The 12,573-nt window shown below is 46.7% G+C and overlaps 1 protein-coding gene across 6 annotated transcripts in view; it reads right to left on the bottom strand.

Moving 5' to 3' along the window:
• The window catches only part of LOC310747734 (uncharacterized protein), a 47,213-nt gene that overhangs the window by 13,095 nt on the left and 21,545 nt on the right, over nucleotides 1-12,573 (bottom strand). For all 6 annotated transcript variants that reach the window (XM_083582723.1, XM_083582724.1, XM_083582722.1 and 3 more), the window contains 11 exons: nucleotides 12,003-12,149; nucleotides 11,384-11,452; nucleotides 10,591-10,662; nucleotides 10,022-10,090; nucleotides 9,281-9,349; nucleotides 8,378-8,443; nucleotides 8,113-8,169; nucleotides 6,443-6,607; nucleotides 4,942-5,292; nucleotides 4,194-4,304; nucleotides 1,552-1,593 (listed from right to left, as the gene is read on the bottom strand). In XM_083582723.1, the coding sequence (XP_083438849.1) occupies nucleotides 1,552-1,593; nucleotides 4,194-4,304; nucleotides 4,942-5,292; nucleotides 6,443-6,607; nucleotides 8,113-8,169; nucleotides 8,378-8,443; nucleotides 9,281-9,349; nucleotides 10,022-10,090; nucleotides 10,591-10,662; nucleotides 11,384-11,452; nucleotides 12,003-12,149 (1,218 nt within the window). The remainder of the gene's footprint in view (nucleotides 1-1,551; nucleotides 1,594-4,193; nucleotides 4,305-4,941; nucleotides 5,293-6,442; nucleotides 6,608-8,112; nucleotides 8,170-8,377; nucleotides 8,444-9,280; nucleotides 9,350-10,021; nucleotides 10,091-10,590; nucleotides 10,663-11,383; nucleotides 11,453-12,002; nucleotides 12,150-12,573) is intronic.

Below are 12,573 nucleotides of genomic sequence, written 5' to 3' on the forward strand. Positions count from 1 at the left end.
TGGAAAGATTGCAGGGGAATACATGGCTGGAGTAGTAAACGGGCTTTTGCCACAACCCAGCAAAGCAGATCTAAAGTTGCAGGCAACTTCCCTGCTCCTTAAAAGTATGAACTCAGGAAGTCTGTGGCTTTGTAGTCAAACACACACAAACTCATACCGATACCCAAAAGTTCCTTCGATTGGCGATTTTGCACTGCTTTTCACAAGGAGAGAACTCTCCTTCCTTGGAGGTTTTTATGCAGATGTTGGATGGCCACCTTGCATGTCTGCTTTAGCTCAGATTCCTGCATTGCAGGGGGTTGGACTAGATGACCCTCAGGGTCCCTTCCAGCTCTACAATTCCAGGATTAATCCATGATTAACTGATTAGACAGGCCCCCTGCAGGCAGAAACTAAGGGCTTAGCTATACTTCCTTTTGCACTGCACTTTTCAGGCACAGGTCTGTGCTTTAGAACTCCATGTAGGAGCAGGTGGTTTTTTTTTGTCCCACCACTTTCCCATTTTACAGCTGAATTGGAGCAAACCTTGCTGTGTTTTCAAGCACTAATGCGAACATACGCAAGAGGCAAGGCAGAAGCAGAGGAAGGTGGAGGGAAAGGGAGAGAGAGTTGGACAGAAATCCAAAGTTTGTAAGTACTAATTTTTTATTTTTAAAAGAGAAATGTACACTTGGAGTCTCTCGCCTCTGACTCACACCCGCTCTGCTTTTGAAATAAGGCAAAGCAGAGACTAGAGAGCAGGGAGAAGATAAGATGGCAGGAATATAAATGCTGAAGAGACACACAAAAGGATGTTTTTTTCCGGGAGGAAGAGACACATATCACAAGAGGATATGAGCAAAAATAAACACAGCTACAAACAAGGATGAATAGAGTTCGCGATCATGGGTTCTCTGGATTTCCCACTTTTCCCATCCTTTCAGCTCATGATGAAAACTTTGAGGTAGGCTCAGTGAGCGAGGGCTCCTACCGCATCCTTCTGAAGAAGGGGCATCACCCAAAGAGAAAGGAAGGAGAGGCAGCCCACCACCCATCTCTCCACTCTTCCTCCTTGTAAACTGGGGGCAGGGGGTGGTGAAAGTGAGGAAGAAAAATAATTTCCAGGGTATCCAAAGTCAGCTCTAGTCCACAACCTAACTACACGCCATTGTCTTCGCAGTGGTTTCCCACACACAGAGATTTTGGGTGCCCTTCCTGCACCACCTTGTTTCTCCTGCTGGTATGACAGGGATGGGTGGAAAGGGTGGTGCTGTGGTCTAAACCACTGAGCCTCTTAGGCTTGTTGATCGGAAGGTCAGCGGTTCGAATCCCTGCGACGGGGTGAGCTCCTGTTGCTCTGTCCCAGCTCCTGCCAACCTAGCAGTTCGAAAGCATGCCAGTGCAAGTAGGGCTGGGGAACCTGCAGCCCTGCAGAGGCCAGGTTACAACCCCCATCATCCCTCACCATTGACATTGCTGGCTGGGACTGAAGGGAGTTGGAGCCCAAGAACATCTGGAAGGCCACTGCTTCCCCCCATCTCTGCCATGTTGCTTGATAGGCTTCATACTCACCTTAGGACCTGGAGGCCCAGGAACTCTTGAACGAGTGTTGCACTACAAAGAGAGAAGAGAAGGGCATTGATGCAACCCATAAGGAACACCCCCCAAACAACTGCCCATGCACAAGTGACAGATCCTTCGGACCTGTGTTCTTGGCAGACTTTGCTGTTTATGTGCCAATTAAGAACAATTTTTGCACATGCCTGTTTATATTTATAAAACATATGTATAGATTTCAAAGTCCATTCATCTTCCCTTAAGAAAAAAACCCCGGGTTTTCTCCTCTCTTTTTTGCAACAACTGGGGGAGTGGAAGGCGGAAATGGAAGGGGCAAGGAAGAATAAAAAGCAGTCCCGCATGGAGGGGCAAGGACCCAAGGATCAATAGGAAGCAACAGAAGCCTCATAACTATCACAATTCCAGGTTCCATTTAGCTTCTAAAATGTAACCAGGATCACCCTATGCTTTGGCAGGCTCGTGTCTGTGGTCATAATGTCTTGAAAGTTTCTATGAAAGTAAGTTATACACAAGCTTGCCTTTGGGGCCATCTCACCCCACTTCTGTGGGATAAGCAGCCTCATATAACCAACATGCTTAAGTCTAATTAATGCACGAAGGCTTTAAGACCATAGAGCAAGCTGTCTTGAAGTTGAATCCTGACAAGACAGAAGTACTGTTTTTGGGGGACAGGGGGCGGGCTGGTGTGGAGGACTCCCTGGTCCTGAATAAGGTAACTATGCCCCTGAAGGACCAGGTGCGCAGCCTAGGAGTCATTTTGGACTCACAGCTGTCCATGGAGGCACAGGTCAATTCTGTATCCAGGGCAGCTGTCTACCAGCTCCACCTGGTACGCAGGCTGAGACCCTACCTGCCCACGGACTGTCTTGCCAGAGTGGTGCATGCTCTAGTTATCTCCCGCTTGGACTACTGCAATGTGCTCTACGTGGGGCTACCTTTGAAGGCGACTCGGAAACTACAACTAATCCAGAATGCGGCAGCTAGACTGGTGCCTGGGGGCGGCTGCCGAGACCACTTAACACCGGTCTTGAAAGACCTACATTGGCTCCCAGTACGTTTCCGAGCACAATTCAAAGTGCTGGTGTTGACCTTTAAAGCCCTAAACGGCCTCGGCCCAGTATACCTGAAGGAGCGTCTCCACCCCCATCGTTCTGCCCGGACGCTGAGGTCCAGCGCTGAGGGCCTTCTGGCAGTTCCCTCATTGCGAGAAGCAAAGCTACAGGGAACCAGGCAGAGGGCCTTCTCGGTAGTGGCACCCGCCCTGTGGAACGCCCTCCCATCAGATGTCAAAGCGATAAACAACTACCTGACATTCAGAAGACATCTTAAGGCAGCCCTGTTCAGGGAAGTTTTTAATGCGTGATATTTTAGTGTATTTTTGGTTTCTATGGAAGCCACCCAGAGTGGCTGGGGAAACCCGGCCAGATGGGCGGGGTACAAATAATAAATTATTATTATTATTATTATTGCCAGGCTTGGCTAGGTCACTCCCCCTTACATTGGGTGGAACCCTACCTGTAAAGAGGTCTAAGTTGGATGCTTCAAGCTAAGGCTGTGCGGCTTAAGCAAGCTATCTTTCTGCTTCTATACAAGTAATTTAGAAGCATTCACCACTTTGGAACCTATGTTTTACTGCCTGTGTTTTCTTGCCGATGTATGGAAAAACACATGAATATGACTGTTGAAGAGATTGTAAGTAAACCACTTATATGCGGTCTCTTTCTGTGCTAAGGGAAGAGGGAACAGAAGCGGTTTAAGGGTAGCATGACCGGTATGGTCACACTGGGCCCCGCATTGCAGGGGGCGCTAAAACAATGCTTTAGAATGGAGTGCAAGAGGCAGGATGCGTGCAGAATTTTAGTGTTGCACATGGTGCTACTGAAATTTGAGAGCTCAAAGTCTGCCACTGGGGGGAATTTTGGAAGCAACTTAGAAGGGATTGTTTTAAAGATCTAATAGCCTATATTTCCACTCTTTACTTTGCTGCATATTTTGCAATTTTAAATCTCTGCTGGGGTTCCTCTAACCAAAGAGTACTTGCCCCAAACCTGGATCCAGGCAAAGAATACTCCTTTTTATTTCTTTATTTGATGTTCTGGGGGAGGCCCTTGGTGGATCATGGAGACAGTTAATTGGGAGAGGGGAGAGGAGAAGGAGGGCAGATCGCCCAGAGTGTCTATGCTATAATTTACAGCCAGCTCCTGCTGGGCTAGAGCCTGCAAGCTGAATGCACAGTTCTGTTAATAATAATAATTTTTATTATTAAAGGCACTCCCATCCACCTGGACATTCAAACCCTCCACCTGCCACCTGGATGGAGGGCAGGCAAACCTGAGGACTTCGGGTCAGACCTGGAGGTCAGGTAACCCTAATGCCTTCATATGGCTTTCATGATTACATGGAAGTTGGTTTGTGGGAGGAAAACACGTCAAAATGCAATGTTCCCCAAGACACTACAGGACAGGTGTGGATTGTGGTTAGTGTTGTGTGTATATGTCTTCACAAACCAGCGGTGGGAGAGCACTGGATGCAGAGTAAGCAGGAATGTGTACACGGCCTTAGTGTGCCATAAGTAAGCAATCCCAGATGGGTATCAGAGAGCATGCTAGCTCAGAGCAAAGCGTACTTCCACTGACCTGATTTTCGCCAGGAGGACCCATGGGCCCAGGTACACCCTGAGGCCCCATTTCACCTTTCACACCTGGATTGCCAGGAGGGCCCTGTAGGCCAACCTCACCTTTCTCACCCTGCAAGAATAAACCACAAACATTATCACAAGTCCTAAAACAGAAACCCAAGGTTTGTAAGTACAGTGGTACCTTGGTTTCCGAGCATCTCAGAAGCTGAATGTTTTGGTTTTCGAATGCCGAAAACCCAGAAGTAATTGCTTCTGTTTTCGAACACACCTCGGAAGCTGAACGGCTTCTGCTGTGTGTTTTTCAGTTTTCTCAATGGAAATTGCAGATGGCCCTTTGCGCCTCGGTTGTCGAATGTTTTGGAAGTCGAACGGTCTTCCGGAACAGATGACGTTCAACAACCGAGGTACCACTGCACCAACATCATCATCATCATCATCATTGTTATTATTATTATGAGAAATGTAGGCTTGGTGTCCCTTGCCTCTGACTCACACCCAGCGAATCTGCTTCTGATTCAAGGCAAGCAGAGACCCACTCAAACTGCTTTGGGAATTCAGGCATTTATCTACCAGCTAGCAGAATACCTGTCATTGTTACAGGGCGTAGGTAGGAGGAGGCCTGCAAGTTTGTGTCCCTGTTCCTGCCCATCTTATTTAGCTTTCCTCTCCTTTCCACCCTCCCTTCCCGTTATTAGGCCGCCCACCTCTGACAGTTCACCCATGACCCCAGTTTCGGCGCTGCTTACCTTTGGCCCGTCCTTCCCTGGAAGCCCTTCTCGTCCTGGAGGCCCTTTCTGCCCAGGGGTGCCTGGTGGTCCTGGTGGCCCCATGTGGCCTGGAAGTCCTGGATGCCCTTCAGGGCCCATGGCTCCGGGAATCCCCTCTGCCCCCACTGGACCCGGCATGCCTGCAGGCCCTGTGGATCCTGGAGGGCCAGGCTGGCCTGGTGTGCCAGGGAGGCCTGGAGTACCTTGCTGACCTTCATGCCCTGGAAGGCCAGGCGGCCCTTGGGGTCCTTCCTGACCAGGGTACCCTGGAGGTCCAGGAAGACCTGGGTAGCCCATTGGACCAGGGGGCCCTTCCATGATGCTGACCCCCTAGGAAAAATGACAAAAGAGACACAAGGTGTATTGTTGATCTTTTAAGAGGCAGAAAAAATATCGTTCAGCGTCTTTGGGAAGTTGCTAATGCATTTGTCAAGATTTGTGACTTCATAGGAAACCAAAGCTAAGATCTAGTTCTTCCTAAGAGGATATATACCTGGGTCTGAGTTGGATCACTTCAGATGGGAGGTGGGAGCAACGCGATAATATTTCCCTCCACAAAAAACCCCAAATGCAGAAAGCTAGCATGTAAGGGAGAAGACTGGCGCAGTGTGCAGGGAATTTCTTTGTGCTCCCACCCACAATCCGAAGTCCTGATAAAAGCTTATCGCTTCAGTAAGAACTAGGTTTAAAAGATAAACAAGACATGACAGGGCTGCAATTCCATGTCTACCTTGTGCTGATATAATGCATGTGTGAGTGTCGTAGGGCCAAAGCAGAAGAGAAGCTGTTCCCAAAAAATAGCAGCTGCATGAATGGCTTTTAAAAAATAAATAAACGGCAGGCATTGGGAACCTGGCAGGGAGGACTTTAATACTTTCCCCCTGCTGCAGTCCCAATCTGGATTGGACATCTCTCCTATGCCTGGAAGAAAAGCTTCAGTTAACACAAATGGAAACTTTTCTTTCCATGCAAATAACCGGTGCTGCCTCCGCCAACCCAGATTGGGACTGTAGCATGGGCCAAAGGGTTAGAAACCTCCCTGAAAGCCTGAAAACATTTGCTCTTAAAGTTGATGATACTTCAAAGCGCTTGGAAAAGATTTTAACACACATAGCCTGGAAACCCCCCTGGCCTTTGTGCTTCCAAAGTGTTGCTATCTTCCGCTGTGGATCAATCACATATTGGCACATTCCAGTTGCCCAATTAAAGTTGATTTGGTGCTGTTGCACAACACACACACTCCCCCCACAAATCAGTCTTTTTTTTTGTGATAACCAAAGTGATGGGAAAACACACAGGAAGGTGTGTGTTGATAGCTGCTTGATGTGACGTCATAACCCCCCCCCAACAAATAAATCAGAATGAGTGCTCAGAGCTGTCTAACCTCTCCACAAACTTTGTGGAAGCCAATCAGGATGAATGCTCAACAAACAACTCATCAGGAAGTGACCTCAGTTCTCTCCCCCTGGCCCAGTCTCACCTTTTCATTTCCACCATTGGCACCACCACATTCTGGAGCTCCTGGAAGGGACTGGCCTGGAGGTCCTGGGGGTCCTGCAGGTCCAGGTTGGCCTGGGTTGCCTGCTAGCCCTCTTTCCCCAGGAAGTCCTCTTTCTCCTGGAGGACCTTGGTCACCTTTGTCTCCCTGCCATAGGAAAGAACATGGGGTGAGAGGCGAGCGCTGTGGATTCAGGCAACAGTCAATATCTACAGCAAAGGTCTGTGCTTAATCTCCTGCTGTGCAAAGCGCTTCCCTTCTCTCTTAGAAACCTCTGGAGTCTTGGACTTGCTTAGACAGGCAGACTGGAGCCAATGCCAGCAGGCAACTCATGGTCTGCTTTTGGCACACTTATTTTGAATGGCTTCTGGGAGAAGCTTATGCACACATATTTTGGGGAAACTTAAATGTATGGCTGGAGATGGGGCCATGGCTGTTGCTTTAGGGACAAGTAATAATAATAATAATAATAATAATTTATTATTTATACCCTGCTCATCTGGCTGGGTTTCCCCAGCCACTTTGGGCAGCTTCCAACAGAATATTAAAATACAAAAACCTATTAAACATTAAAAGCTTCCCTGAACAGGGCTGCCTTCAGATGTCTTCTAAAAGTCTGGTAGTTTTTCTCTCTCTTTGACATCTAGTGGGAGCATGTTCCACAGGGCGGGTGCCACTACCGAGAAGGCTCTCTGCCTGGTCCACTGTAACTTGGTTTCTCACAGCGAGGGAACTGCCAGAAGGCCCTTGGCACTGGACCTCAGTGTCTGGGCAGAATGATGGGGGTGGAGAGGCTCCTTCAGGTATACTGGACTGAGGCCGTTTAGTGCTTTAAAGTCATCTTAACTGGATTCCACAGGACTCTTGGAGGTATTTAAGCAGAGGTTGGATGGCCATCTGTCATGGATGCTTTAGCTGAGATTCCTGCATTGCAGGGGGTTGGACTAGAGGGCCCTCGGGATCCCTTCCAATTCTACGATTCTATGATTCTTCCATACAGAGTGAAATATTTCTCAGCTCACTGTAGGCAAAGAGCATAAGGCAAGACCTGCTAGACCAGGTCAATGGCCCATCTAGTCCAGCATCTTGTTCTCACAGTGGCCAGGCAGGTGCCTAGGAGGAGCCCACAAGCAGGACCTAAGTGCAATAGCATCCTTCCCACTTGAGATTTATTTGTCTAGCAGCTAGAGTCCCCATAGTAACACAGCATTCGGCCAACCAGGTGCTGCCCTCCAGATGTTTTGGACTACAACTCCTATCAGTCCCAGCACCAGGATGCCCCTTAGTGAAGGCTGGACTAACAGCTCCAAAACAATAGATCAGTACAGCTCAACAGCATGAACCCTTCTCAGCAAGGAGATACAGAGATGGGGGACAGTTGCAGCTTTTGGATGCCTGGTTATTGTGCCACCCTCAAAAGGCACAGATTCTTTGGGTGGGTGGGTGGGGGGAGGTAGCAACCATAGTAGTATAGATGTGGCCTTCTTTATGGCTGGGGAAGCCCAATAGGTTTTCATTTGCCTTATGCATGTTCTTTAAGACGGTGTTTGAAACTGCCTTTTGTAGACTAGACACACCCTCAGCTGCAGACTGGCCTGGACTTGCCATTACCATAGCAACCCAGCACAGGGGGAGAAAGCTTAGATGCGCACCTTTGCACCACGAGGGCCTGGTGTTGCCGGACAGACACACTGGGAAAGATTATGCATCTAAGAAAAACAGAAAAAGTAGTTAGCGATAGATCACCTCTCACCAATGGAACACAGAGAGGAAGGTCATAACCCATAGAGCAGGCATAGGCAAACTCCGGCCCTCCAGATGTTAGGAACTACAATTCCCATCATCCCTAGCTAACAGGACCAGTGGTCAGGGATGATGGGAATTGTAGTCCCAAACATCAACTTCCCCCTTTTTTACCCCAATAATGGAGGCAGCGGCTGTCTTGGGAGGGGAAATGGATGAGGTTTCCTCTTTCGTAATCACCTGTCAAAAAGCCAAAAAAATAAATAAATTACACATTTAAAACTTTTTTCACCAGGTCAGGAATCTAGGGTTGCCATACATCCAGGAATTCCTGGACATGTCCTCTTCTGCGGGTCCTACATGCCCATCTTGGGTGAATTTTACATTTTAAAGCAAATGTCCTGGATTTTTTTTTGTTTAAATGTGCTTGGGTGGCTCTGCTTCAGGTTCTGGCAACCCAGGCTCTGGTTTAGGCTTGGCAGTGGTGGAGATGCTATCAGGTGATTGCCCTAAAAAAGCTTAACCATTTTTTGTGTCCAGATTTTTACTTGAAATATGGCAACCCTAATATAGACCTCAAGGCCCTCCAGGGCCATATCAGAGACTTTAAAGCAGACCCCCCCCTCTGTGTGTGTGTGTGTGTGACAACTCACCCCCAACTTTCTAAATCTACCCTATTATTTCATCCCATCAGAGTTCCTTCCTTCTGGGTCATTTCCACCTGATTATTCCAGACTTTAAAAAAACTTCCTTCTTTCCCTCTTTCCATGTAACTGTAGAACTGGAAGGACAATATTTTATCTGACAATATTTTATCTTACTGGGTGACCTTGGGCCAAGTTACATTGTCAGCCTGACCTACTTCACAGGATTGTTGTGAGGATGGAAAAAATGAGTAGGAGAACCATATATGCCATCTAGAACTTTACGGAAGAGAAGTGGGATATAAATGTCACAATATTGATTTAAAAGAAATAGTGCTGCCATTCCAGGCCTCTCTGTCAGGCTGCCATAATTCTGTCTAGGCTCCTTCTTCCACAGTGACACTGACTTCTTGATCGTGAACTGCCTACATACCTCTTTTGCCACAGAGTCCCCCCTGATCACAGTCTGGTGAACAGAAGGAGTCAAGAATTGCGGTTCCTCCTGAGATACAAGATGACAACAGTTAGGAAATCGAATAACCTCCCTGCCATTTTACATTGCTAAGGTGCATTGTTAATTTCCATGTAACTGCAGATCTGGAAGGGACAGTATCTGACAAAAATAAGGCTCCATCTGCAGTATACGTTTAAAGCAGTGTTATAGCACTTTGAACAGACATGGCTTCCCCTCAGAAAATTCCGGGAACTGTAGTTTGTTAAGGGTATTGAGAGTTGTTGGGAGACTTGTTCCCTTCATGGAGCTAGAAATCCCATAGTTCCCTAGGAAGAAGGGCTGATTGTTAAACCACTTTGGGATTGGTAGCTCTCTGAGGGGAATAGGGATCTCCTACAGTCCCTGGAATTCTTTGAGGAGGCCATGACTCCTTCAGAAGTTTGCCCGGAAGGGAATGCAGCCCTCAGGCTGAAAGCTGCCACCCCCGCCATCTTGAGTGTTTTGCTTTGCAAAGTGAAGGTTAGGTAGAGTTTGTGTTAAAATGTGAACCAAATCTACCAGTAAACCTTACTTGCAAAACATACACATATACTTTCCAGGAAGCTGGTATAGCAAACATGACGGTTCTGCTTATCCTGGTTACTGTCCCTTGAGTTGTTTCCCCCTTTCCCCCTTCTTCCATAGTGGCATTGGCTTCTTGATAGCGAACTCCCTACATACCTCTTTTGCCACAGAGTCTCCCCTGCCCACGGTTTGGTGAACATCAGGAGTCGAGACATGTGGGTCCTCCTGAGACACAAGACAATGACAAAAATCAGATAACCTCCCTGCCTGTTTACATTGTTAAGGTGCACATTTGTAATGAAAATGTGATAAGACCTATCAAGATAACCATTCACAACAATCTGGGATTTGATGAGGGGAGTGTCAGTCAGAAGTCATGGAGCTTGGTCAGAGAATCAAGGCCTGGGCATTTCACTCTCTAGAAATTAACCACTCATAGAATCCTGAAAAACACGTCATATTGTTTTTGAGCAAAGCTGTTTCTGTCAATGTCTCAGTGTCAATGACTGTGTCATGTGTGTGGGTAGGCCTTCTAAATAACCAGTACAATGTCTTTCAGTGTATCTTCCTAAATCCCCAGGGAGGTCCTGAAATATTTCAAAAAGTCCTGGGCAATATACCTACAGAGGAGTGGCTGAGATTAACTGCACTGGTGATGCTGCCTCACAAAAATATGGCATGGATTACCAAACCCCATGGATTACCAAAATCCTGTATTGACTCACTTCAGCCTTCTGAGGATGCTCCTTTGTAACAGTTGCCGGAGGCCACCATGATTTTTCAGTCACAGGCTTTGCCTGAAAGGTGTGCAAAGGAGCCGTTAGTAGACATTCTGGGAGATTTAAAGAAAAGTGTTTTCTAACAAACTGAGAATTCTCTAAACAGTGCATCTCTGATGATGGTTGCTATTCAAGACCAGCCACTTTGATTCTATCCATACTGCAGGTTAAAACTGGCTTCACTCTGTCTCCACAAGGAACCTTGAGAATTGTAGGTCTCTGAAGGAAAGCAAGGATTCTCTAACAGAGAATTTTCAGTTACAGATAGGTAGCCGTGTTGGTCTGCCATAGTCAAAACAAAAATTTTTTTTTCTTTCCAGTAGCACCTTAAAGACCAACTAAGTTAGTTCTTGGTATGAGCTTTCGTGTGCATGCACACTTCGTCAGGTATCTGACGAAGTGTGCATGCACACGAAAGCTCATACCAAGAACTAACTTAGTTGGTCTTTAAGGTGCTACTGGAAAGAAAAAATTTTTTTTGTTTAGAGAATTTTCAGTGCCTCATAAAAAAAAAGGTGGGAATTAAAATGGTGGTTCCACATGGCACTTTAGTGCTATATATTCACCATAGCAACCCCCCATACCAGAAGGCAATAAACTAATGTATGTTTACTCAGAAATAAGTTCCATTGAATAAAGGACTTGCTTCTTCTGGTTACTATCCCTTTAACTCCCCCCACCCCCTATTCCTTTATTTCAACGTGGCACTGTTTTTTCCAGAACAGAATCCCAAATGTACCTCTTTTGTCTCAGAATCTTCCCGGATTGTGGTTTGGTGAACTGAAGACATTGAGGGTTTTGCATCTTCCTGAGATAACAAGAAGGTGACAGTTAGGAAATCATATTTTGTAAGACACCAACTACGATGCCAAGTCTTCTCCTCCCTGCCACTGAGCAGGCCTCCCACCCTCCAAAGCAAAGTGCTGCTATCTTCTAATGGTGTAGGAAGACCCAGGAGCTACACAACGCACACATCTCTCTGTTTTTCAAATTGGTAGCTGATTCTTTAATTTGTTGCTTTCTTCACTCCCTTTGCTTAGTCATTTGCAGAGGTTTTTCCATGGAATGCCATTTGTTTCGATTGAACTTTAAAGAACAGGTTTCCATGGAGAGACATCTGGAGCAAGCGAGAGAGAGAGAGAGAGAGAGAGAGAGAGAGAGAGAGAGAGAGAGAAAGAAAAGAAGTCGCTTGAACACTGAGCTTTTCTAAAGCATGGACCATGCCTGGAAAGAGCAGAGATGTGGATAAGCCCTAAAACTAGGTAGGCAGCAGCTGCCGCGTGAGCCAGCCTTCAGGGGCAGATGAAGATACTTAGATTACAACAACCCATTTGCTACAGAAAATAACAGAAGCGTACCAGCTCAGTTGACACCTCCTTCCCCGGTGCTGTTACTAGGCTGTGTAAAAATTCATCATCTTCATCCTCAGTGCTGCCTTCAAGGATGTTTTGAAAGGGAAAATCCATGCCAGGAAACACTTCCTCCTTGTCAGCTGCAGAGGTAGCCTGGGAGGGGGGGAAATGGAATTTGTGAGCACACCACAGCCTGACATAATGTTTGTGGGATAACCAGTCTCATATAACCAACATGCTTCAGTCTAATTCAATGTTTCCCAAACTTGGATCTCCAGTTGTTTTTGGACTACAACCCCCATCATCTCTAGCTAGCAGGATCAGTGGTCAGGGATGATGGGAATTGTAGTCCAAAAACAGCTGGAGACCCAAGTTTGGGAACCCTGGTCTAATTAATGCATGAAGGGGTTAAGACCATATATATTAATTTTGAATCCCTATAGTCCTCTTCAGGTTTTCCCCCCTCACACAATTATCATGTAAGGGTGAATAAGGGCCGTGTTCCCTAGCACCCCTGATTGTTTTGTTTTTTAATTTTATTTTTTATTAGCAAACAAAGGGTAAGCATAACAAAAAA

This window comes from Podarcis filfolensis (genome assembly GCF_964270895.1).
Source record: "Podarcis filfolensis genome assembly, chromosome: 13".
NCBI classification, from domain to species: Eukaryota; Metazoa; Chordata; class Lepidosauria; order Squamata; family Lacertidae; genus Podarcis; species Podarcis filfolensis.